The sequence below is a fragment of the Corvus brachyrhynchos genome, unplaced genomic scaffold, assembly GCF_000691975.1.
Source record: "Corvus brachyrhynchos isolate BGI_N302 unplaced genomic scaffold, ASM69197v1 scaffold249, whole genome shotgun sequence".
Taxonomy (NCBI): Eukaryota; Metazoa; Chordata; class Aves; order Passeriformes; family Corvidae; genus Corvus; species Corvus brachyrhynchos.
In genome coordinates, this window is record NW_008240226.1 from 1,609,953 (window position 1) to 1,637,775 (window position 27,823).

The 27,823-nt window shown below is 34.3% G+C and overlaps 1 protein-coding gene across 2 annotated transcripts in view; it reads right to left on the reverse strand.

The window, feature by feature from the left end:
- FSTL5 (follistatin like 5) overlaps window positions 1-27,823 on the reverse strand; it is a 276,394-nt gene that overhangs the window by 2,516 nt on the left and 246,055 nt on the right. For both annotated transcript variants that reach the window (XM_008641923.2, XM_017745135.1), the window contains 2 exons: window positions 27,168-27,275; window positions 25,469-25,593 (listed from right to left, as the gene is read on the reverse strand). In XM_008641923.2, the coding sequence (XP_008640145.1) occupies window positions 25,469-25,593; window positions 27,168-27,275 (233 nt within the window). The remainder of the gene's footprint in view (window positions 1-25,468; window positions 25,594-27,167; window positions 27,276-27,823) is intronic.

The following is a 27,823-nucleotide window of genomic DNA, read 5'->3' on the forward strand; positions in this document are numbered from 1 at the left end:
CAGCGGAGTATATATTGCTATATATCTTAGCTTCAGATGTTTCAGATATTAAGCAGTTTATAATACTTAATTTTTAGTGTTCTTGTAAATTAGAGTGCATCCAAAAAAATGCCTAAAACACATTTATCTGATTATTGGGAAAGTTCTTTTTTCCTACTGACATGAGGGAAAAGGTAAACATTACTTTCAGCATATCTATCACTTCTAACTTTTACAAAAGCCAGGAAGGAGAAAGAGATTAAATATCAATAGATAGTACATCCCACATATTTGAATTCAGTTCATACAGCTCTTCGACTTACTTGGGAACATCATCTTAACCCAGTGCTCATTGTTATTCAGATAATTATCTGAATCTTCCTTATTTTAATTCAATAGAAATGAATATCATAAAAGGATTTAGGTTTATGCCTCCTAATTATCCAAACACCATATTTCTTACAATTTAAATGACCCTTTATGCTCTTCCATACCTCAAGGAACTTTCACTGAACATGAATAATATGGTTAAATTTTTAAATCCTAGAGCTGATTGTTTTTAACCTTTTAAATATAAACTATATGACTATTCTTTAATGTTAATGTATATATTCTGACTGTACAATCAAATATATATAAATATATATATGCAAAAAATGTACTTCTAAATATTATGGAGTCATGTGGAAGTATACTAGCTTTACTTATCTAAGTAGCTTTCACAGCACTTTTCCCAAACAGCTGTTTTCCTTCGGCACATTTCTTGGCATTTTCCTCTGAATCTTTGATCCTAAGAATGAGGCTGTGTAATAATATATATAATCTAAAAAGCCCTTTCACATCCTGTTGATTTAAAGCTCTATGACAGTCAGAATGCTCCAACAATTGAGTTGACAAATAACACAGTATTTTCACACTATACTTGCAACCCCAGTGTATTTATTAGTCAGTGAACCACCAAAGTAATAGGTAAAAAAGGTTTCAGGACATCGTTCAGTCAGTTCCTCAGTATAAGACAGGGTGAATTACATCTGCACTTTCTACTGAATTGATGTAAGAACACTTTTAATTTTAGCCCCACCTTCCAAAATCCTTGCATACTGCTGCAGTATCATAAAAGCACAGAACTAAAGAACTATTTCTGTTGGAAGGGACCTCAGGATTTCATTTGGTCCAAATCCTGCCCAAAGAATGGCCAGCATGAATCAGATTGGCCGCGATTACAATTTGAGCTGATTATGAGATCATTTTTGACTTTGATTATTCTGCCACTTATAAATACATGAATTCAGTCATCTTGGTTAGAAAAGTGTGAGTGAGCTTTTACGAAAGTCATGTCTGGAGAACTTGGAATGGATAAATTACCATTACTTTTCTACTCATGAAGTCTGCTGTTTTGTCATAGAAAAGATTAGGATCATCAAGCAGAATTTAGTTTTTAGGTTTTTTGGCCACATAACATCTGTTTGTTAATCTTTTTTGGTAGCCATAAAGTCATTGATTTCTGGTTCCATTATTAGTTAGTAAGCATTTTTCAGCTATAAGAAAGAGACTTGTGCTGTACTATGTACAGAATCATCCTGTAATAGAAAAGTTTAAATAGGTAACAACACTGACATTTCCCACGTCTCCATGTTTAATAACCAATTATCTGGGCAGTGGTTACAAAAGGACAATAGAATTGGCTTATTGATTGCCTTTTTACATAACAATGCTCAGCAACAATCAGTGAACTATCCAGGAGTGTTCACAAGAAGATAAAGGGAAAACAAGTAATTTTAAGGTCAGTGTGATGACAGGCACTTAATTTTAATTAACAGTAAATTAATTTTCAGCTATTATAATATTATTTAATCCATTTTAATGAAAGTACATAGTACAGAGAGTTCTTGCTTTAACTACTTTTGATCTCAATTTTTTGCAAACACACAATAAACTTTTTGTGTTTGAGATTGGCAAGCTGACCTTGGGATTGAAAACATTATTCTTCTCTTTCAGTATACCAACATATAGTCATGGGAAAAATCAGGAAATCTTTTTTAAAAGTGAAAGAAAGGGCTCTCTCAGAGTTGCTTTTATCTAACATGGGTATTAAACCACAGACTTATATCCAAGTGAAATTTTCCAATATACATAAACATACACCAAATCCATACTGAAAACACAGCAGTCATCATCTACATGATTAAATATATAAATGTTTTTTAAAATTTGGCCTGTTGTTTTCAGAAACTGCATTAAACACAGTAATAAATTGTTTTCTGTAAAAAAATCAGACATTTAACATTTGAAAATATTTGATACCTTTTATTCTATATATGTGTTCATCATACTTCATGGTACCTTTATTTAATTCAGGAAAAAGACTTAAAATCTCACTGTATGATTTGAGTTGCATTATAGTTTCTATCTTGCATGAAAGAAAACACAAGTAATCTTTAAAAAAAAAAAGGTAACCTTTTTTAAAAAACCCAAATGAATTCTTAACCATTTTCTACCACAAAACAAATCTAAGAATCTTAATAGATATATTTTAAACTGATCAAAACCTAAACCAATTTTTTTTCAATTATCATATATCAACCAGACAAGCAAGAAGAAGAAATCTTTGCGCTGCTTGACAATTTATTTTTTTTTAAAGATTATTCCAGGTCATAAAAATGACCTTTTTCTAAAGTAAAACACAAATGCAAAACAAGATTAGCATCAATTATCTAAATCAGCAAATCTTAGTTGCTGATTTAAATTGTGATTAAAATGAAGGATTTAAATCAATGTGATTCAAAGAAATCTGCCTTGCTTATGATTATTTGATTAAGCAGTATTAATGATCAATTTATGTGATATTTTTTCATTCAAACGTTATCGATTTCAAGAGGAATATATAAGTTACTTATCTTTGCTCCTCAAATAATATTCCCAGAATACGTGTTTTTGAACGACAGGTACACTTAACCTATGTTAACTTTGGTTGCATAAACCCCCTGATTACCAAATCTGAATGTGTTGCCTAAGTTAAAGAAAAGGTCTTGCCTACCTTCCCTGGGGGTAACATCAGCTGAAAACGTGGAAAGACTCATGTTTGAGATCTAGCCTTCCCCACAGAGGACACTGCCACTGGTTTGTACTCCACCTTCTCATTACCTAGTGGTACCTAGGTACACTCTAAACTCTGCCAGTTAAAAGGTTTGTATAAGCATTCCCCAATGCATGCCATTAAGATAAATTTTATTTATTGTGGAATAATTAAGATCCTTTAAATGTTTTTTTGTTGAATAATCTGGTTAGTGTCGATGAAGTATCTTAGGAGCCACAGAAGAATGTGGACATAAACCTTCCCCCTAGCACAGGCATGTTTTTAAAAAAATTATGCTTGTCCACAGCAAGGTTCTCCAGGTCTCCACAGTTAGTCAGCAAACACATTTTATAACAAATCAGCTGATAACATACCATGTCTCAAGTGTTTTAACCTAAATTTCCCAAAGAATTCTTGTACAGCTTTATCTGTCTTTGTAATATTTAGTTCACAGTTCAAAAAGCCACAAGTAAGAAGCTTACAGGATCTTGGACAGATTGTTCCTGCGATGTAAACAGTGGCTTCAGCTTTGGCAATTGAGTTTAACTGAAAACTGTAGAAACTGGCTTCAACATTCTAACCACCTTATCTGATGTTGTATTTATTGCACCTGGGAGATCTACTGTCCCTTGCTCTGGAGCTATTAAAGAACTTGATTTTATATGCTACAGCGGCCAACCATAGGTATTCTGATAATCAGTTATACCAGAATGCCTGTTTACAATGTATCTTACTTTTAAAGTGTGCAAAGAGCAATTTAATACATTTTTTTCAGAGATTGTTTATTTTCAACTTACAACTATTTACAGCTATCCATGCTATTCATTGCATTCTGTTTACTTCTGAATTGGAAACAAAGGTTTGTGAGATATGCTCTCTTTCCTTCCTTAAAGTATTGACTTCTCTAGCCCTGATAAAATATAATTCTATTTTCTCGTAACACTAACACGCAAAAGACTTTTTGCTTTATAAATGTTTTCTAGTTCAAACTTTAAAAAGTCACTACTTTGGACAGAGATGTAAAGTTAGCCTAGAACGTAATATCTCTGGAGCTGAATACACTAAAAGATCAGTTATGTGAGCAGAATAATACACTGAACTTAAGCAGTAGTTTTGACTTACTGATTTCAAAGCATTGCACAGATAGTACATAGTGTAAAGAAAGCTGAATGACTGGCCTAAGGCTAATAATCCATTGGCATAGTCTGAGTGAAAATACAGGTTATCTAAGGCCCAACATGATTTCTAACTGATCATGCTATAGGCTACCATTGCAACTGAGGTACTAAAGAGATGGATGTGAGAATGTACACACAATAAAAATATATAATTTTGAATAAGAGTATAAAAAATCACTGTCAAAAAAAAAGTTTTTGATTACTAAAAATATAAAGAACTTTGGACCTGGCTGGGAGAGAAGCTGCTGAACTTTCACGAAGGATCTACCCTTCCCAAAACCAGAAGTACAGCTGCCAAAAGTAATTTATTGGAACTAATAGGATTTTATCAATACTACTGTTTAAACAATTCTTTCTTGGCTGTCATATTGCCTGTAACGTTTCAGTGCTCCAATTAAAATTCAGTCAAGCTGGACAGGGATGTAAATACCCAAACAGCCCAACAATATGGATAAAAACAAGGTGGGGGGGAAATCATTTAAAGCTGCCAGACGTCTTGAGTGTAAAAGGATTTGGCAAGCTGTGTGTTTGATATGTTTGTCTGCCTGTTTCAGTGAGAGCTGTGTGGTTGGAGTTTTGAGAAGCTGAACAAATCAAGAGAGGTCTGTTCCTGTGCCTGTGAGGTTTGTGAGGCTGATTCTTAGTCTCTGAGAATTGCTAGGCAGAGGTGTAAGGATGGAAAAAGTAATGAAGTTCTGGAGGAATGATACAGAAGGGAAAAGGGGAAGTGAAGAAAATTGATAAGAAAAGCTAAGATTTCCATGTCTGGTATAGTTTAAAAAAACCAAACCCAACAGAAAAAACAAATAATGAGAAAATATACTTTTGTTACCTGAAGATGAGAAAGTACTTTCCAAGCCACCGGCAACTGAGGAAGGTGATAAACAGGTTTTTTTTATAGGGACATATATGTCTGTCAGGTGAGATAATTTGTTCCTAATAATTTTGAACGAGTTGACTAGCTCTTAGCATTTTAATAAATCTCAGAATAACAGGAAAATTTGGAAAGTCTAAAAAAAAAAGACTGTTGAAATATTCATAAGACAAAGTCAGGTATTCCAGCTAAGCTGAACAGCTTGATGCATATCCAAGGGAAATAATAAAATAGATGATATGAGAATGAACTACAGAAAATCATGAATATAACACCATCAACGTGGGTTTATGAAAAAATTAACTTTGTCAGACAAACCTAATTTAATTTTTTTATTAGTAAACTTTCTGAAGGTAACTGAATATCAGAAGGGCATAGCTTTCTTGGAATAAAAACTGATACCTGAAGGAAAAATAATTTATCTGTAATAACATGTAGTTGTCAATGCAGAATCATAATTTTACAGGAAACTTCTTGGTACAAAAGCTGATACTTCGCAAAATTTTCACACATGATTTGGATGTAAATATGTATCCATGACACTAAGGTTGTAGATAATGACAGCAAAATCATTATAATCAGTTGCTCATTCAAGCAAAATGTGTTCAAAGGTAGCCAAGTGTAAAGTTGAGCAGCTTCACAAGTAAATGAGGAATGTAGGACATGAACACAGACCCGTATCCTAAAAACCAGCAGCTATAAAAGATTTAATGATCATAGCAGACATGCAAGTCAATATGAAATCTGAGTCTAATGAGTCAAAACCAAAACCCAAAAGCCTCTGACCCTCTGTGAAGTCCTTGGAGGTATATCCAGAGAGAGGTAAGAATAATACAACAGACTCATATTTGTATTCTGCACTGAGGAGACTAAACTGAGAATTCTTTATGGTTTTTTTGTTCGGTTTTTTTTCCTTTCCATTTCTGCCCTTCTAAAAAGGAATATTAAAAAATTAGGGGCAAGGACAAACCTGAAAATTATTTGTGGAATGGAGACAATGGTTTTATGCAAGAGTCTGAATCCAATATAAAATGACTGCATACTGAAACCAACAACTTTAAATGAGGAATAGGTATTTTTTCCTAACAATAGGGACAATGTACCATTGCAACCAATTACCAGAGATATGATGAATTTTCTGTGGTGGGAATCTCCAGGTAAAGATTATACTACTATCTACTTGGATAAGTAGATGTAGCTTAAGAAGTATCAGATTCATTATCTGAGTCGCTTGATGACTAACTGAAATGTTTAAATTCTAAATTATATACAGAAAGTCAAAGAAGATGTTCTCATGGTCTCTTCTAGCTGATGAATATATGAAACATCATTTTTTTGGCTTTGTTCATATAATCAAAATTGCATAGGTACAGTAGATTTTAATCTTATACTACTCATTCATTTGATGCTGAGATACTAAGAATCATAAAATCATAGAAACCTCAAGGTTGGAAAAGACCTTTAAGATGATACAGTCCAACCATTCCCACAGTACTACCACTGTTACCCCTAAACCACTAAACCACATCACCATATCATCCAGATGCCTCTTAAACACCTCCAGGGATGGTGACTCCATCACCTCCCAGGGCAGCCCATTCCAATGCCTGAAAAGCAGCAGCCAAATGTTTAAACTTCATGAAATAGCAGCGATTTGACACAATGCCTTAGCTCACACACACACACACACAAAAGTTGAATGCAGACAAATCTGCCTTTCTGCAGGACTGAGGTTGTGATCCCACTTTTCCACGCACTGTGTAGAAAAGAGCTGGTTTTTAAAACTTACCTTACACTGTTTCTGATCTTAACTAATTGTGAATTTCACACACTAGTTACTAATACTTTTACAATTACTGATCTTTCATACACACACATATGTTTTGAAAATAAGCATCCTCCTTGACAACATATTGGTCTCCAAATTCAGGAAGCTTATGAATTGCTTGTAATATTACAACCATATAATGATAACAGCTATAATTTCATGTGGTGTGAAGGATGTTCTAAGGCTGAATGGTCATTCTTTTGAGGTTTATGGATCTACATGTAGAAGATCATGGTCAATAGCTTGGAGGAATGGAGTTAGATCACGGAGACCTGCTTCAGAACTGTTACCTGTTTACACACAGCAATGATCAATTGCAAATAAATTTTAGCCCGTTGTCCAATAACCTAATTGCTGTCTTCTAACTAACTGATTAATCTGTCTTCCCTTCTCTACAGTATTATGAACCTTCTCAGCATACCAGTGTCAGATTATTAACTCTGCTTCCATTGCCAGATTTGCTTTCATCTTTCTGATGAGAAGACAAGAACAACTGTAAAAAAAAAATAGTACTTACCAAATTTATCAGAAAAAAGTATTGCAAGTCACTAAGGTGACAGTTTTGGACTGCACAGGCAAGTAGATTGGGGGATGCAAAAAATGTTGTCCTCCAGTGGTGTCTACAGAACCAGCAAAGCAGGGACATCTCACAAAACTGATTATCAGTGAGATTTTTGTATGAGGTCTTGGAAAACCAAATCAGTAAGTGCATGTGCTGAGCTTTGACTACCTCAAGATATCTTTTTCCATTCCAAGTAAAGGAAAGCTATTAAATCTGAGTAAAGAAGTCTGCATTAGTACTCTATGTTCTATAAAAAGCTGAACCCAACTTACAAAGTAGCCATAATATTGTAACTTTCCAAAGCACTTGGTGACTTAAAAGGATTTAAAAAATACATCCATTCATAATTATGTGATGAAATTGTGTCTGTCACCTCTGTGCAGTTAGCCTGGTTTTTATGATTAAGCTGTTGGAAAACAAGTGATAGTTGAGAATACCTTCACTTTTCCTGAATGTTTTATGTTGATGGAATATGCAGTGAAAAGTTTCCTCTCATATAGCTTAGTATGTAGAAGCCTCCCACTGCTCATTAATTTCTGATAAATATTTATGACAATTTCAACCTTATGTCTCTTCTATGCAGTGAAATCATGCACAGTATCAGACAGCACATAAAGGCATTTGTCACAGTGCATATTGGAATCACATGTAACTTAAACCTGCCAGACATAAGAGCAAATCTTTACATTTCCAGTAATTTTTTGTACAGTCAATGCAAGTGGGAACTGTAGCCTGTGGGCATATCACTCCAATTGGAGTAAACGCTAGAACTGTGAAATCTGTGATTGTTTCTTTCTGCACTTACTCCACATGAACAAACAATAAAGATTTTAATCCCAGATTTTCAAGATTTTTGACCATATGTTGTGGCAAAAATTTAAAAGAAATAGGACTAATTATACTTAGCAACTCTATAGCAGTTTCTGTAAGACCAGTATACTGGTTTGGCTGAGACGGAATTAATTTTTATCATACCATAATTTTTATCATGTATGGTGCTGTGTTTTAAATTTGTGAACAAAAGTGTTGATAGCTCACCAATGTTTTAGTTATTGTTGAGCACTGCTGGCACAGCATCAAGGCCTTCTCTGTTTCTTACTCTGCCTTCCCCATGAGTAGTCTGGATGTTTGCAAGAGGTTGGGAGGTGACACAGCAGGCTACCCCAGGGGTATTCCATGACATGTAACATTATGTTCAACAATAAAACTTCTTCCAAAGTAGCTGTTGCTCCTGCTAGGTGGAAGCTCAGCTGCTGGCTGGGGACAGCTCACCACAGGGAGGCATTAGTTTTCCATAATGAGCTTTACAGTACCCAGACAAAGGGGAACTGAGGTAACTAAAATTTACTTGTCCAAACCAACTTAAAAGAGATGGGAAGAGTATCCTATAAGGTGGTAATTGTAAAATGCATTTTAAAAAAAACAAAACCAAAAAGCAGATTATATAGATGATTGCCTTATTTTTTAAAAATGAGAAAAAACTTGCCCACATATATAAAGTCACATAATTACAGTGAGGAAGTTAACAACATTATAAATTCTGTGTTTGTCTCACAAAATAAATTCAAGACATATTTTTTCAAGTATTTTAAAGCATTTTAAATGTATTTAAAATATGGGATTTTGCTCCAAGTTTTATGGAACTATAAGCCTGTCTGTAACACATACAGAACAAAAAGAACAGTAAACCCAGGAAGTCCATCATTCTTTTCCCAAAATAGGTATCATAATTACCACTATCCTATTTCCTGAAAAACAACCTGAAAACTCTCATTGCCAAGCTCTCATTGTCAAAGTAATCCTTATAGCAAATCAGATTATTGCTCTACCAAAACTACTCCTCTCTCTTGCTCGCATCAGATTATCAAGTGTCTCAGAGTGGAGGAAATCTTTCAACAAATCTTTCTTTGGAATAATGTGCTCACAGAAACTTGGCCATCACTGAGAAACAACTTATGACATGAGGCACTAACATTAAATTTATATTTTAAAAGGTATCAATTTTGGAAATCTTACTGGGCATTATTATTATACATAAATATTGTCTGTTTTTACAAGTATTTTCACATCCTGTGTTTTTTCATACCTAATTTTCACAGTATTTTACCTGCAAAATTTCCATCACCTTAAGTTCCATCATTTGTGTCAGGTAAAAAGGGTAAAAACCAAATTTTCTTTTCCTTACATGCTATACAACTTTCACTTATGAGAAAATAGGAAAGTGCAGAGTATCACACTACAACAGGATTTATATAGCTGCTTCCCTTTCATTGCCCAAAATAAATTATTCAATCACCACCCTTTAAGGTGGGGGGCTTTCAAACCAGAAAAAAACCCCCTCTGTTAATGTAGAAAAATGGTTTATTATGGTTTAGAACAAGTAGTGCTGGTTTTACATAAAATTCCTCTCAAGTTCTTTAACAAGTCTGTTCAGCTTAAGTAGCACTGACTCTTGCTGAGTTCAAGAAGAGTATTTTGCTTTTGAGGAATGAGCAAAACTTTCTTTTCCCCCTCTCAAATACTTCACTGTTCCTGTATATCTGTTATGTCATTGCTATTTCTAGCTATACCAAAAATGCTTTGAAAGTCATTAAACAATTTAAAATGTGTACAGCTTCCTGCTCTGGATTTTGTGGGTTTGTTCCATAACAAGAACCTAGATTTCAATAAATTAATTAGAAAATGTATTGTAGAACTATCATTGGTAGAATGTGCTATGTATAGGTAGTTGTAAATGAACCTGAAAAACAGAAACCTGGCTGAAATTTTTAGTGACTCACCCAGTTCTGTGGGTGTTTCCTGGTTACAGGATGTCACAATTATGTCCATAACTCTCCATCTTCATCACCGCAGTACCTACAGAAGTTTTTTTCTTATTTTTAGTACTGAGAAAAGGCTTAATACGAAACTTATTCCAGAAGGTCAGTACTTACTGCCTGAACTTAGCACTGCCACATTTTAGTATCTCTTTCCATATCTGAAAAGGGTTGACATTATTTACAAACCAAAATACATAGCCATTGCACAAGGAGGTTGTTTATTGTCAAGCCTTTTCTGAATTCAATAGATACAGCCACAGGGCAAACACTCATCTTGTGGGTTGGTGTATTTCAGACTGGCAAGGATTCTGCTACCATTTTGTTATGACTGTGAATAGGTGTGTAGCAAAAGATCCTTAAGTATCCCTCTTGTCTTTGGACCCTTCTTCTGTCATCTAAATCCTACAGGACAGAGGGAGGGATAAGAGGGGAAAAGCCCCACACCAATTCAGTGCTGAAATTGCATGAAATATCACTCTCACATACCTGCCGTTTACTTACTCCCAGTCTGATGAGTTTTAATGGAGGTATGTACTATTTGATATGAAAAGGGCATATTACAAAACATAAACATGCATACATACATATGAGTATGTAGAGCAGGTATAATATGACCTTTCTGTTGAAGTACAGGAAGAAAAGGATGTTTTAGGGCATCCCTCCTTTCACTGGTTTTTTTTTTTTTTCTAATATGAGAAGTGGAAAAGTAAAAATAATTTTTGCTCACAGGTTCTGGGCCTCAGTACTAAGGTTCCAAATATTTTCACTGCTCCTTTCTGCAGAATCCTGTATCTTCCAAATTTGCCTATAAAGAGTCCACTGATGCTGTTTGAGATCAAGTGGTAGTATCCTTGAAAGTGATGACCTTTCCTTGTCCTCTCAAGGGATAAGCATGCTCTCTCTCTTCTTAGGATTAAACATAAATATTTTCATTTTCAGCTGATGAACTGGAGAGTTGAATACCTGTATATCAATATCATATATAATTTAGGACAGCAGTGCTAAATCTCAAGCCACACAGAGTTGAGTTCTGGGTGGTTCTGAAACGGATTTCAAGTAATACGCTTTAAAATTAAAAAAGGTGTAGTTTAGATTAAGCACACATGCAAAATGAGTGCACTGCCACAATGACTCGTTTAATTTTAAATACTGTGTTTTTTATAATCTGTTGTTTTCATCAGTTTATTGATGAAATTGATATATGAACCAGAAAGTGAAAAAGTCACAAAAATGATATGTCTTAATTGTATCTCTTCCAGACTACATAAACATATCAAGTTGTTTATATTTATATCCTTACTGCTTTGAAATAAACAAGAAAAAGCCTATTTTTGCAATTCTAATCAAGCACAGCTGTTTTTCTCCTCTTCAATCATATCAGTGGTCAATAAGGAGGTTCAGGAATTGCCACTATAAATGTACAGCTTTGCTACAATTCCTTGGGGCAAAAATAATTCTCTACGGGTGGTGTTCCTTTTCTGTGGACCCCTACACTTCTATGCATAACTATGTATGTCTGAATATGAGCTGAAAATCTAGGCTGCAATTTTTGCCAGCAGAAATCTAGACCATACAGTCAACAGTGTCTGAAGCATTTTTTAAAATAACCAGTACCAGACCCTGTAGGGGGTGAGAAAAATTGTTTTTTGAACTCCACTCTGTGTATAGACTAAACCTCCACTAACCATAGCAGAAGACAGACAGCTTACACCCACAGATACACTGTATTTTCACATCTAAATCTAGGTGCCTACAATCTGAAACTAACGCTCACCATAAGCATCCTATCAGCATGAAAACATAATATCCAAATATAGCCTTATAAAACCATGCAAAGATTTGGACAGTTGAAGCTTAAATGACTGACACTACATCACGATGTGACTAAGAGCTGCAATTACATTTGAATTGTGATTGTTTCTCCAACCCATTATAATTCAGGTATCATACAGCTGTAGGGGCTGTTAAAGCTGCCCTTTGTGGTCAGAAATTAAAACTACTGATTTGAAGAATAGCTAGCACTGCTGAAAGTGCCTGCATAGAGTGAAGAATGTTATATAAATCTCCATGCAAAACAGCCCTAAAAGCAGAGATGTCCCTCCCAGCATTTTCAGGAATGTCTGAAGATGATTTTCACTGCTCTCAAAGCATAGCTTTAAGAAAAAACCATCACTTTACTTTCCACAGAAAGCATGCTTTGCCAACCATAAAAATCAACTTCAATGTTTTATCAATTCTAGAGAGTCATCAAACAAAGAGAATCTCTTCAGAGTCTCCCTTTAATTTTTATCTTAGGGTTTTGCTGAGATCTACGAACTGCATGCAAATCTTATATATGAATTTCCAAAAGCAACTTTTTTCAACATAATATCTTAGTGAACTATGTTTTCATGACACTATTAAAGTACTTGATATACTCTGACAGAATTACCACCATGGATACTGCAAAATGGATACCCATCGAGATGGGATCCCCTTCAGACAATGAATTTGCAAAAGATAACTAATATTTTTCAAGAATACTAAATATAATGGAATGTGGCTAGTAAGCATGCCACATCTACTGATTTTAAAAGTTTAAGAAATTTCCCAGTTTTTAAAGAATTATTTTTAAAGAGTTTCTGCAGACAGGAAGTATAAAAGCTGTGCAAGGGAATGGTACACCACCTGTGCTACACAATTTTTCCCATTCTAAAGCACGGGTCCCACATGGATAACACAGGATGAAATTAAAGCCTACTGAGGCACAATTACTTGAATTAGCTAGAGCAGAGTTAGGTCCAAATTGTCTTACCATTATTGTCTCTATAACACTGTGAAATGTATATTAGGTTATTGTGTAAAACATACTAAAGCAAAGGCCATAAGAGAAAAACAAAGCACGAAGGAGAAACTCAATGCAGGACTTAAAGAAGCTCTGTACCGGAAAGGTGCCAAAGCCATGTGAATTCTGACACTGTGTCCTTAAATTTGCAAAGTGTCAGTTTTTTTCCACCCTTCAGGCAGAGCAAGTTACTTTGCCTCTGCTATGCACAAAGAATAGCCAAGCAAGATGCAAGTGTGGAGCTGCCAACAGGTGGCAAATTAACAACCTGACTTCCTCTGTGCTATTTTCTTCTTTTAGACAAGCTGTATATATTACTTACCACGGCAACTGCAGTCAGTATAAAAGAGGAAATATCTAAGCATTGTTTAAAAAGACAAAATAGAGAAAATCTTTGGAAACATCTTCCTAGAAGAAGAAGAAGAAGATGATGATGTAAAAACTGATGTCCTCTATCCTTTCTTGTTTTGGCCTACCCCCAGAGATTAGCCTCATGAAGTCTATAGACATTTTTTTAAGGTCTGAAATCAATCACTTCAGGAAAATTATGTTCTCAAATTAAAAAGAAAATCTAACAGAAGAGAATTAAATGAACAAAAATCAAAATTATCTGTGGAAGAAGCAAACAGCAGTACTTTTGTAAAAAAGAGAAATGTTATAACTCAAATAACTTCATTCAAGAAAAAAAACCCCATACCATTATCGACTTTATCCTGAGTAAATAAAAATTTTGTTTAAAGCCACCCAATGTTCTATGCCTTAGACGGCTTTTTTTTTTTTTTTTCCCAAAATTTATGCAAAAAATCAAACTGGGAAAATAAAGTTCTATTATTACAAAGTTTGATCAAATCTGCTGACCAAAAGTTTTCTGGGTCTCAAAAGAAAATGCCATTAACTACCCAAAACCAGTGTGTTAGAGGTTCAGGGTCTACACCGATCTTACAAAAAGCTTCTGATCTACCAATATGGCAAACTACTACCATTTAAACAAAATACTGAAATGGAAGTGTGTTATATACCAAACTTTTTTTTCTGTTAAATGAAGTTATCCACAGTAGCTCTGGAGAAGGAAATATTAATAACTAAGGAAAGGAAAAAGGAAAATTGGTGTAAGAACTTTTTTCTTAGCTGTATAAATCAACAGCCTTTACTGGTACTTGTACTTTTTGCTACCAGTGCAACTAAGAATTTTCTAACATACGACATGCAACACTGCAAACATTATTTACTTTTTTAAAATTACTCTTCAGTTTATATCCACACAGATGATTGCAAAGATGACTGCTCACACTGGTATATTTTACTTCAGATGCCTTGCATTCATACAATTCAAATCATCACAAAATTATTTTTTCTTGCTTAAAGCGTTTTTAAAATACATAATTTTCATTGTCACATTCTACTACAATTACTGTAGTATAATGCAGAAAATAAAATATTTACCTCTAGATTAAAAATATCTTTAATTGTGGAAGTGATTCTAGTTTAAAAAACTCAGCACTGCAAGAGCATAACAGCTTTCTTCTCAGGACTTACAAGATTGTTGTTGCCTGGAATAGTTCATTTCTGACAGGTTGCTCAGAAAAGACCTTTCTTTAACTTCTGCAGTTCAGAAATGGTTGTTTGATGATAACAAAAGGCTAAGTGGATTTTTCCCAGTAGGAACTGCTCAGCAGCACAAATGGTGCTTTTCTTTTGGGTACAGAAACAGTTTTTCACCTAAGTTTGCTTTCCTAATTTTGTTCCTGATGCTCTTTACAACATTAGGAACACTTGCTTCCTATTTTTCTTTTGTATCACAAAAGGCACTTTCTTCTCCTTTTTTGGTATTTGCATGTAACAGCATTAAGCACAAAGCATTCTCCTATCTGAGGAAATCTGTAAAATCTTAATAATTCTCTATTTTTTAAGTGTTTATGTGCATGAACACATACATTCACACACACATATCTGTAAAATATTTCTGCCCTCTTCACCACTTCATCTATTTATTGGTTGCAATTATTGTGTGTGAAATATTTAAAAGTGACTCATAAAAAAGAGAAATAACATTTGCAGCAGTATCGTGCGGCTGTGATAATGTACCTGGGAAGTAATAACATAGCAGTCCTTAGGAGTGGGAAACAAATGGTAAAGAAAAAAAAAAGAAAATTAAACCACACAGAACATAAGGCTGTGGGGCCACTCTTATGGAAAATGAGTAATTTTAGAGTAAAATGAGATCATCACTATAATTTCTGTTATAAGGAGAACGGAATTTGATGGCAGGTCAAATTTTCTAAAAATATTGACCCCTTTATTATATTCCTGTTTGGGAAGAAGTTCTGGGTTTTGAAAACTTCAGGTTTCTGTGTTCTTATAGATTTGCCCATTGAACATCTCATCTGTACTTCTCAAATTAGAAGAAAAAAATGTCTATCCAATAACAGATAATCTTTGACATTTATAGCATATGTGGGATGGAAGAGGAAAATTAATATACAGACAGCTATAACTTGATTTCATTAAAATCATTATTATTATTATTACTATTATTATTATGTGGATTAAGGAATACATTTTTGTGATAAAAATAGAAGCCAGCACAGATCTAGTCCATCAGAAGTCATAAGTCATCTGTCAGAAGTCATAAGTTTACTTAATAATACTGATGAAAATAAATACAGGTCTTGACAGATCAATTCAGAAAGGAACTTAATATTCAATTGTAAGTTGTATGAAACCAACATTTTTAGATCTGTGGGAGCAGACAATCTTAGTAATGATAAAATTTCTGATTAGATCCTAAAATGAAATAGAATAGAAATAGAATAGAAAAGGTTATCTCAAGGGCTAGGGGCAAAAGAGCAAAATCCTAAGAGACCTGCAGTCCCACACAAAGGGAAAAACAAGTGCTGAATATCACCTGAGACACCTGAATGAAAGTGATCTTGTAATAAGTATTTCAAGATTTCAGAGACTGATATTCACAGATTTGTTCTGAAGATTTTATTCTTTTTTGATATTTCTTTTTATATACTTCATATAAGCGAATATTGTGTCTCTATTTCCATTCTCAGCAAGGGAGCTCAGTGTAGAGAGGATTAAATTGGATGTCAGAGACTCCACAGTCAATGATGGTCAAAAATACTAAAATGACTGGGTTTTTTTCTCTCTTTCTTTTACTCTCTCAGCACATACTGACCATTATTTTGAAAAATAAGGGTATCAAGGACTTCAAGACAGCCATGCAAGACAGAAGGGAAGAAATATTTCAGCAAGGGCTTGAAGGAATCCTGACAAGTGCTATGTTCCTAGAATAAAGAGATCTTCTCAAATTAAGCTTTGTGCTCTGAGATTGAATAGGAAAAAATCCATTACTAGACAATAAGCAACAGAGATAGAAAATAATATTATAAAATAGATAGCTTTGTGCATTAGTAAGCTTTCAACTTCTGAGTTTATCCTACATCATATTTAATAAGATTGGCTCTGGATTAAAAAATGAACACCACAAAGTTAATGCTGCTGAGCCAAAGTAAATGACATTTTAAGTGTCATCAACAAAATCCGCGCTCTTATCAGGATAGTTTTCACTTGGGTGAAAAAACCACAAGTGTACAATCTTTCAAGCATTTATTTGTGGGAAAGAATATGCAAGTTGTCTTCTGTAACTCGGCTGGATAAATCAAGTAAGTAAATCAAGCACTTCTTGCAGGAAGAGCTGACTTCTTTTAACATGCTGCACACAAAGCCCAGGACTTCCCACATTATTTGCACAGGGTAGGGATAAATCCTGAATTTTTTGGGTACTAGTGATGCAGGAGTCTATGAACTGTTTGAGGTCTCTCTTGCGGAGCACTTGCAAGATGTGTATTACAACACACTTTTTAATGATTGCAAATTGTTGTCCAATGCTGACAAGAAATAATCCAAGAAATTTTAGGACAAAGGGAAGTACCTTCATTTCTACATTTTTAGAATCCAGGAATATATGAAACTGTTCGTGTTGTACCATAAGGGAACCCACACAGCAAAAACCTACTTTTAGTGTTGGCAGCAAATGCATTTTTCTGTCTCATACTTTCTAGGGAAGGAGAGCTAGCAATTTAATAATTAAAAGAAAAAAAATCATTTTTAAAGCAATAAAAGTCAAAGAAATGGCTATCTATACAGACATAGTGAACAAAAGACATTCTAAAGATGCTCCTAAATGTCAGTACAAGGTAGGATAGGATTAAGAAAATCTGGTACTTCAGAAAATATGGTAACATCAAGGTGGGTAGATGTAATATGGACTGAATAGTCAAATTTATATATGTCAAAAGAAATAGCACTAGTACAGAATGAATAATGAGGTAGAGATAAGGACTACAAAAGTGATAAATTACATACATCAAAACAGTCTCAATAGATCTTTTTCTTCATTTTAAACATGAAGTTCACATACTCATAGATGGGGATATGTGAATATTCTTAAGAACAAATACTGAACTTTACCACAAATCCTTTCTCCCCTTTTAGTTTCTACTACTGACCCAAATTAAGAAAATATTAGACTGAACAAAAAAAAAAAAAGTTTCAAAAAAACCCCATGATAAAATATTATTTTGTGTATATAGAAGCATTAGAAATGACATTTGAATTAAAAATGTAAAATTACCATGGGAAAAAAGATCGGGCACATCATGGCAAATTGCTGTGCTCTAATCTGTAGATTGTAAGGGAGGTGGGGGTTGGTTCAAGTGGCTCTGTTAAGATGGAAGTTGGATGATTTATTCACCATAGGACATTACATGCTGACAGCTGAGAACCCACGGAAGGAACACAGACAAAAATAGTCTATTTGTGTAGATTTGAAAGTTCCCTTAAAGTCTTTGATTTATATGATTTAAATCCATTTTATATGGTTTGTAACACAACAAATAGGAAATCTTAAACAAAATTAACAAAAATATATTCTAAATATTAAAAAATAGAACTGAACAAATGAAAATTTCCAATCACATTTTTACTAGCTCATTGTCACAGATCTCTACTACAGCACTATCCCTGCTGCTATCCTGAAAACAGCCTCCATACAAGGCAGACCCAGAAAAATTTTTAAAAATAATTGTGCTCTGGTTGTTTATTAACAAACATACAAAAAACCAAAAAAGGCTAATTGCATCATTTTAAGACTGACTCCAAGCTAATAAATGAATGTTTATAAATTGGGGCATTTTTTGAAAACCAGTGAGTAATTAAGGCAGCACTAAGATAACTTTTAACCACTAGGTAGAACAAATCATGTGCCATAATTGCAGAGATTAGTTTCCTCTTATAGTTGATTATGTTTTTAAACATTACATTGTGTCATATGTTTCTAAATACTGGCACTGATAGATGCTGAATTTTTAAAAGCAGGAAGGTTCTACAGACAGGTACAACATTTATTTTTAGCAATGGTTTGATCACTTAAGATGGAAGATGATATTTTTCCAAAGGTAAATATTCCTGTAATGACTTCTACACATGCAAAAGAGAAAAACCTTACAGTGTGAAAAAATAAATAAATTACAATTTAACAAAACCACCTTTTGTTGTATTACAGCTGGCTAGACTTACTTAAGCCAGGTTCTAGGCATTTTCTGAGCTAATAGGGAAGGTCGAATAGAACACAGGGATTCTTTTTTCTTTTTTTTTTAACTGATGCTGTTGTTTTATAGTGCTACAAAGGCTGCTCGCAATCACGTGTTTCGGGCAACATTTGAAGGGAATTTTCATTTCTACATAGTCACACTGAAGTGGAAATGGTTTTTCACATAATCTTTTTTTCTGCTGACAGCTGGAATTTGTTGTTCAAGAACTTTGTAAAGTTTTACTCAAGGTACCTAAGAGGAAAAGATTTAGACCATAACATAAAAAAATTGGTCAGAAGTATTGTATTGTCAGCTGACATGGGAAAAGGCATGTAGAATAACTGATTCCACAAACAAGATAGTTTTCCAGACTGATTCCTCATATATGTGTGTGTGTCTATGTGTGCATACATCTATTTTGCAAGTTTAGAAAGTCACACTGAATAAAAATACTAAAAAAGTTTTATATTGGCTACATATAAATGTGCAACTAATTATTACTAAATTTCACAGCACTGAGGTGAAAATGAACTTTAAAATTTAAAATATTGCCTTCCTGAATTCCAAAAGGCCCTGGCTTCAGCAATGTTATTCACACCTCAGAACATCATTTCAGTGATGGCAAATCTTAACTGCATTTGTGGAATGACAGCAATTATCTTCATCTTCATGACCTCTGTAGGTGCTTTCCCACAGACACAGATGGGAATCCTTACTGCCTAGCACATTTTAAAGCCTGCAAACCCTGGTCCTTGTCAGTTAGAATACAGGAGTGGACCTGAAAAAGGACACCTGTGTAAATCTGGGCACTTGGTATATCTTGTATTTACCTAAAGGACCGAGAGTTTCTTAGTTTAAAGATATGTAGTCACTATATTTATGGAATTTTTGAGTGGGAACATGTAAACAGAGGAGCACTGAAGTAGTGAATATAGTTTTGACACACTAAAGAGGACCTGCACATTTCTAAAAAGGCACTTATTTCAATAGCTGTTGCTGTTGCCAATGGTGGTAGTTGGACAAAGTAAGTTTCAATGCTTTAAAACTGTTTGAGCTGAATCTCTCAATCTGTCATTCTTTATATTCCCTCTGGAACAAAGATGCTCTAAAATCCACTATTTAAAGCTAATAAAAAAGGTGCAGCAAAAGACTTTTTGCTGTCTTCTCTCTATCTTTCCCAAAACCCCCTATTTTTCAAAAGCAACATATTTATGGGCCAGAAGTGTCCTTCTTTTGGGGGGAAAATACACAGAGAGGGGAAAGATGGGCAAGGTTTCTATTTAGGATTAGTCTCTCACTAAGACACAAAGTGGGAGGCTGAAGAGTGAACCCCTAACCCTCCTTTGTGTGCTGTGCCACCATGTAGGCTTCACTGACAGATTCCACAATCATTATTAGAAATTGCAGAGTACTTTCTAGATCTTTTATAGATCTAGATCTAGATCCCTGGTACTACTGAGCTGTCTCAGATTCCTCAAGCTTTCAAGCTGCTCCCCTATTTTCCCCGTATCATTGTAGGTTTATAGCTTGATGACTAAGAACTGTCTCAAAACTTCTGCTCCCCTAACATGCACTGTGAACAGAATTTGCAAAATATCAGATTGTCCCTTATCTTCGCACTAAATCATACTGTCCATGTGAAAAATTCAACCCCTAAAATAATTCTATCTCTTTTGTTAATGTTTCATCTACAGTTGACTCAGCATTTACCACTGCCATTATTTCACTCAGAAACTACTGAATAGAAAGCTTTCTCTGATTATGTAGGATTTTCGCAGCAAAAATAATATCTTCTGTTTGATTATTTGTATAGAAACACTGAAAATGCTCTCACACTCTGTCAGCTACTTCACACCTCTGTAGGTGCTTAAACTCTGGAATGATGAAATGTGAATTTACCAAATCACCGCCTCACATGGGTTTCATTTAAGAAGGAATGCACTGGCAGCACATTCCAATTAACTCTTGAAGAAAAGCTTAGTTTTTGGATTGTTTTGTGCAAATGAATAAGTGTAATTTTATAAAGACTGCTTCCCCTGTTACCGTACACAACAGAGGCATAAAAGAGAGAAAAACTCAAACAGAATATGTTAACTCTCTTCATATCCTGAGCCAACTCACCAGTGAGTTGATTGCTCATTCTTCCACTTGTTAGGTCAGGTAACTGTATGACATTTAAAACACTGCTAAAAGATTAAAACATCTAAAAAGTTAGAGTTACTCCATTACAGTGAGTTCATTTAATACCACTTTTGAAACACTTTACAGAGTGTAGTGAAAGACCTTAATTTATTCCAATTATCTTTTGTTCACTTGGATTTATGAACACTGGAGCTCAAATAATCAGCCCTTTTGCTCCTTCGGCTTCCAAGAATATATTTTCATGAGTAGTTGTACAAGTCATCTTTCTGCAACCATCCCACATACTAATTGGAAAAGTCTATTTTTAAGATAAGGAGTGGTATTAGCAGACAATTAAGGACAAGATCATTGGTTGTGCTGAATTGCTTTGGAACAGAAATAGCTCCCTGAATAAAATTTTCTTCTTAGTAAATGTATAAGGACAAATACTGAAAACACATACCCAATTCTTATAAGGTGCTTCTACAAAAGGAAAAAGCTTCAGAAGTAACCAAGGATAAACACCTTCGCATTCGTACTGTTTATTACAGAGTAATAGATCTCCTATTACTATCTACTTTTGTGGCCCTGGTGTTTGGTATTTTTTCAACAGAAGTGGGGGAGGGGGAGACTTTTTTCAAGCTGTGTGTACTGAAAATATGGGCATGAAACTGTGCATGAAAAACAGTGCTTTACATTCATTCATTCTCTTTGTGTAATTCAAAGTATATTGACAGTGAGTGCGCTGCCAATGATAATAGCAGGATGGGCTATTTTTCAAGATAGGCAAGATGAGTATTTAATTTCTTCCCTTTGAAATCTTCAGATTTCCAACAGCAAAACTGAGCAAACTTCTTTCAGTGTTCTTTCAAACAATAATTATCACTGTTTTGTGTCATAGTCTCTTTTTTCTAAGATTAAGATCTGTTGTACATTACACTACAACTAGCTGGCACAAGCAGCTCATGAAAACTCATGGGAAACTGACTTCCTCTAAACTCTGACTTTGCTTAGTGAGAAAAAGAAGGAAATTTATTTCCATCATGAAGGAATTCTCAAAGGCATGAGGAAATTCCTTCCTTAGAGTCAGCAGGTGAACTAGTCTTGTGGGAAAAAAAAAAAAACAAAACAAACCAGACAGGAAATTCTAGAATTAAGTCACCTATACTTTTAAAGCATTATCATGGGATGCCAACCAGGTCTATCTGCAGCTGAGACTCTCTGTACAACCATGGATTTGCTATCTGGAAACATCAGTGGGGCTGCTCTACACATTATTAGGGAGATAACTAGTATTATTTTCACTATAACTAAGAGATACTTTCCTTTCTTTACAAATACATACATGCACACAGACACATACATATATTTATAAATGCAGATACAAAAGGATTACAGACAAAACATCGTTTGATTCCTGATGGTGTTTGAGTGGAAGGCAATAGTATTACTGGGACATAAAAGAGAGGGAGACACCTTCCTAACATTCCAAAACTATCTGGTGGTGCTGAACCTACCACATTTTTCTCCCCAAAATGATAAATTTTCTTGTCCTCTTCTGTACCCATATCAACTAGCCACCAATTATAAAAGAAAGTTTAAAGATAATAAATTCATCTATTTTTCCTCCATTTCTTTTGGCTCATGCCTACTTAGTTTGGTTAGCTGGTGCTTTGATGGTGCATCACAGTTGTTCAGAGTATGATTGTTACACCTGCTGGTTATCAAACCAAAGGGTTATTTGCCCTGACTCCTGCTGTGTGATAAGTACAATCAAGTATTAACTCAGTCAGTGGTAGGAAAAAGATGGGAAAACATTTTTTTTTCCCTTGGAATGAATTACTGTTTACCTGAGACCAAAATTTATAGTATCTCTTCAAATGTCTGATGTGGAGGAAGTGTGTCCTAAATTATCTCCTGCCCAAAAGAGCATTAAAATGTGTGGAATTTTCTTTTCTAATAGTGGGTAGTCCATTTGGATTTTTATATATAAAAATAACTAACCTAGGTAAATCAAAAGTATAGTCCCATCACTTACACATACAAAAATAACTAGCCTAGGTAAATCAAAAGTATAGTCCCATCACTTATTAAGTAAAATTATTTTGCAACAAGTTTTAAGCACATACATACTACCAGCAATTACCATTTTAGCTATTATTAAAAAGAAAAAAAAATAATGACTCACTGTAGCTTTAAATTATTTGCCTTTACTTCTGTTCCTCTGTGTCAACAAGCCAACCTATTGGACAGAATATGCTGCAGATAGTAATATACTGCAGATGGTATCAGATGGTTTGTGCTAGAAATTTAATTAATTCTTTTAAGTGATATGTCTTTTTTTGCTTAGAATCGCCTTTATTCTGACTGTGTGTTTGGTTCTGGAAGCTAATTTGGTAAGCCATGCATACTGTCTTCTGCTCCATCATTCAAAATTTTAGTTTACAGGTGACAAATGCACCTAGCTACAGAAAGCTTTCCTTTTTCTGAAAGGGGCTGGTTTTGCATGGTGAAAGGGAACTGATTTCTGACAAAGAGTAAATAGGGCCCTTGGGCAATTAACTACGCCAGCCAACTTAGCCAGGGGGGTTATTTCCCTTGTAGCTGTTTTTTGCAATTCACAGTCATAAATTGCTCCCCTGGTTGGTATACACTCCCAAGAATAATAAACTCAAGCTTTATGTTTGTTGCCTAACATCCTTAAGAAACACATGCTGAGATTGAGCATTTGTTTTGTTGACTGGTGATATTAAATTTAATAGACTGGGTTTTTCTACATCACTATTAAGTTGATGAATATAGTTAATTTTAAATCTTTCCTGTCACATTGTTCACATAGTGCATTCCTATTTAAACAAAATAATCAAGGTACTTGCAGGCCAAACATTTTATGGAAGACAAATTCTTCAACAACTGATTAACATAAATAGGTCTTGAAGAATACATTAAAAAAATCCCACTTTATTTATCTACATAGCGGTTTTAACATTTTCTTTTTTAGAAAAGACATTCTATATAATTACTAGCATTTCCAGTAAGCTCATGATTTGGTAAAACCAAATTGATTTTGTTCATTAAATCCCCAAATCTATGGTTTTAGCAGTAGCAAAACTACTGCAGGCTTTTTGTCAGATCACAAATTTTCTTTTGGCATTTTGGCAATCTTGGCAATTTTATCTGGCATGTGAATAAAAATAATAAAATAAAAATTACCAGGCCTCAATTGATGTACGTATTAATCGTGTATCTGCAGGCACTTATTTGATTTTATTCTTTCAGTGTTCTTTTTTATTCCTGTGGGTTTTCTTTTATTCTTTCATTCCCTCTTCTCCTCAGTTTCACATAGGACATGGGAAATGACTCAGCCGCTGAAGGTAACTGTGACTCAATGTGCAAAGCAGGAAGCGGCTACTTGACCTATTTGTGTAAAATATCAACTTAAAAAAAAGAGTTGCACAAGACGAGTCCAACACTAGCTTTGGACTGACCCTATTTTTCTTTTCTTAGTCCTGATTCCCCTCCTTGTATGATGTTTATCCCTATCCATGTTTTTATTTTCCTGTTTACTTGAATATTAAAGTACCTGTATGTCAGTTCTGTTTGGGCAGTACCTCTAGTACTTGCTAGTTCATGAAGCAGTAACTTTTGTTCTCACAACACATATGTTTCAAATACAGCAGAAATATTTAATGTTTTCCTAAGGCTGAATGTGAGGACTGCAGATTACTTCAGGGACACAAGAAGACTTTGTCTACTCAGTTCAAGAAATTAGGTAATAATGGTACTTAGAGTCAATTTATTATTTAGCTACATTAATTTATACATTTCCTTTTAAATTGCATATGGCTGATTGCTAACTTAGTTATTAGTTAACAGTTCTGAAGGAAATTTAAAAAATTATCTTTCATCAACAACATCTTTAGGAGAAGCCAAGTGTTTGATACAGAAGACTAGATTCTGCACAGGCACACAGAGCAAATTCTGAAATCAATTGTAAAATCACCCTAAATTGCATATTTTCACATTTAAAAGACTACCACTCACTACAATCAGAAATTATATCCTTGCTAATGGAGATGCCTGTATTTGAGATGTTTGCTTAAATGGAACGATGACAGTTAAGATCATCTAATGAAGGTATTTCTATAGAAACTTGAACTTGGAATATCAGAATAAACAATGGAGTTAATTGTTGGCAGAGCTGTTTTGAGATGAAATGGATCTGTGTCAGCTTGCAAAGAAACTTAGAAGTTCTAAACATACAAACTACTAATACACATTAATGCAATACTCAGATGTAAAAATCCTAGACTACAGGACTCAATCCCTACAGGCAGAAATATTGCAGAAAATAATATGAAAAGCAAATTATATGTCACATTCTTACTAGTGTATTTTGAGGAAGAAAAATAGATTTTCCTCTAAGAGGTCTTGGGGAGAGCTCTGCTTTATGCCTGTGCTAAGAGTTGTCCTGTTTTCTTCACCCTCCCTTTCCATATGGCTTTTGAAATCCAGCTGATCAAATTGTTCAGTTCTGTCACAGAAGAACCTGTTCTTTGGATAAACACAGAGACAATCCTACATTCACTACATTCAGATAAACTTACCGTATGTGGGTAATGATGAGGGTTGTAGCTGGAATGAAAAAGTCATCCACTCTGTCAAACTGCTTTCCCACTGGCTGAGTGTGGATTGTGTGATGAGAGACACTCCCACTGGCTTGCGTTATCACCTGGATAAAGTGATGATCATTATAAACTGTAGAAGTACTCTTTCAAAATTAAATCTCAATCCAAATGAATCAATACAGTAGTGCCTCTGTATTCCTTCTCTTGTATTGTCTTTCAGTTACCAAGAAAATGAATGCAAATGACAGGGAATAAAGCTGATCAACATTACAGATTTCAGAGAACTATTACATACCTGACCACTTAGTCTTCGTACTCCATCTTTTTTTATCACCCCTGCATCCATATTTATTCATTTGCATTACTAAGACCTTTAACAGTTCTTAGTTTAAACTAAGTTTTTTGTTTATCTTTTTTTTTTAAACTAGATCTTAGAGTGAGATTAAATTTTTTAAACTCTTCAGCCAGAGTGAAAAGATGAGATGCTATCCACATATCCACTGGAACATATGGCTATGCATATTCCCAATTCTTGTCAGACATGAGGTAATTCAATATAGAACAGACATATTTCAGAAGAACAAGCTGAACTGAGTTTATTTATGCCTTAAATTGTTATGAGCCAGTTTTATTCAAATTCCAAAATCTTGGACCTTCTTTGAAGCAAATGTTTATGGGTGAATAAAAGACAATTCCATATAATAGCCACTATGCTATTCACATATATGCATTAAGAGTGAATTTTTTTCAGACAAGAAAAAAATCTACTATCTATACTAAAAATGAGGGTGAGGATGATCAGTCACTTTAAAATATGGTAAGACTGACTCAGTTATCAGTTCTGGAGAGGAGTGACAGCTAAACTTCCACAAATTACCTTGCATGCTCAAAGTTACTAAGAGCCTGTAGGTGCTAAAAAGGTGATTTCAAATGTTACTAATTTTACTTTTCAAATTTCTCTTATTCTTTTTCTTATATATAAGTATATATTAATATAAGTATATAATAAATGCATAAGAATTTCATTGACTTCTGAAGAAAAGGAAAACAAATTAAAATTAAAATGAATTTTTAAATTATGATATAAGGGTGATCATCATAGTCTCAGGGAATTACTATAAATAAGGAACAGAAATTAATAAAAAAGTAGTAAGGTAAGTAGAGCTTCTTGAAATGTTTCTTTAGGGACTGTCCCTAGGCTTTTTGCTGCTCCAAGGTACGGGAAAAATAAAGATTTTTAATATCTTTCATATATAAAAAAAACAGTACAGACAGAGCTTGACGCCTCCAGAATGTAAATATGACCTTAATGAAAAGGAAACATGTCTAAAGTCTGGTTTATCCTCTTATTAGGGACAAAAATATCATGAACAGCAACAGTTTGCTCTCAAAAGATTGGCAGTGTAGAACATGCTGCTGTTTTCAGCTGCATTCCTTATCCTTCTATCAATTTGCCATTGTCAGTTCTGACTAAGGGTGTAGAAAATAATCATTAACTTCTTTAGTGAAGTCAGTTGTCTGACTTGTTTTCTGGTTACCTAAAATAATTTCTCTGCACTTGTGGGGGTCATGGTAATAACGCTTAAAGGAAAATATGCAACACATTGCAATTACTCAAACTACACAAAGGTTCAACTTGTCTAGATTTCCTTACGTATAATCATTGTGATCACCTCACCTGCAAAGTTGGTGAATTCTTTTCCATGTTTCCCCAGCTCAGCACCCAGACTTGATCATGTGATTTATCATAGTGTAGTTTCACTGGAACAGGATCTGTACTTACTGCCTGAAATGTAATAAAAATAGAAACCCTTTCTGTCACATTTTCAAAGGAAACATTAGTATATATGCTTGAATGAAAATGATGAGTAGATATGCATTTCCAAATACTTTCAGACTGTATTTAAGAATTATGTTGACAATTGTTGAAACAGCCCTCTGATTAATTCAGAGTTACCGAATTGCTGAAAATGTGTTTTTTATTCATTATGTACTCTAACACTTGGCATCAAAACTACATTCTATTGGAGCTATTAAGAAGTTGAAAACAAAGGTTTTAAATCAAGTAAAAAACTACTTGTCTTCCTTCCCTGCCATCACTCTCACTTTACATGTATTGGTTGAAAAACTACACCATTTACTGAAAAATGGTTAAAAAGGGAAGAATATTCTCAAGCCACACACTGGAATTAATATGTTACTGCATACAAACAACATGATGTTGCTGCACCCAAAGCTTCCTACCTGTTAAAATGTGTATATTTTGTTGAAGTAGGAAGAATTGTTTTCATATGTTTTCCAATTACAGTTGCTACTTTTCATAGACCTGTGATG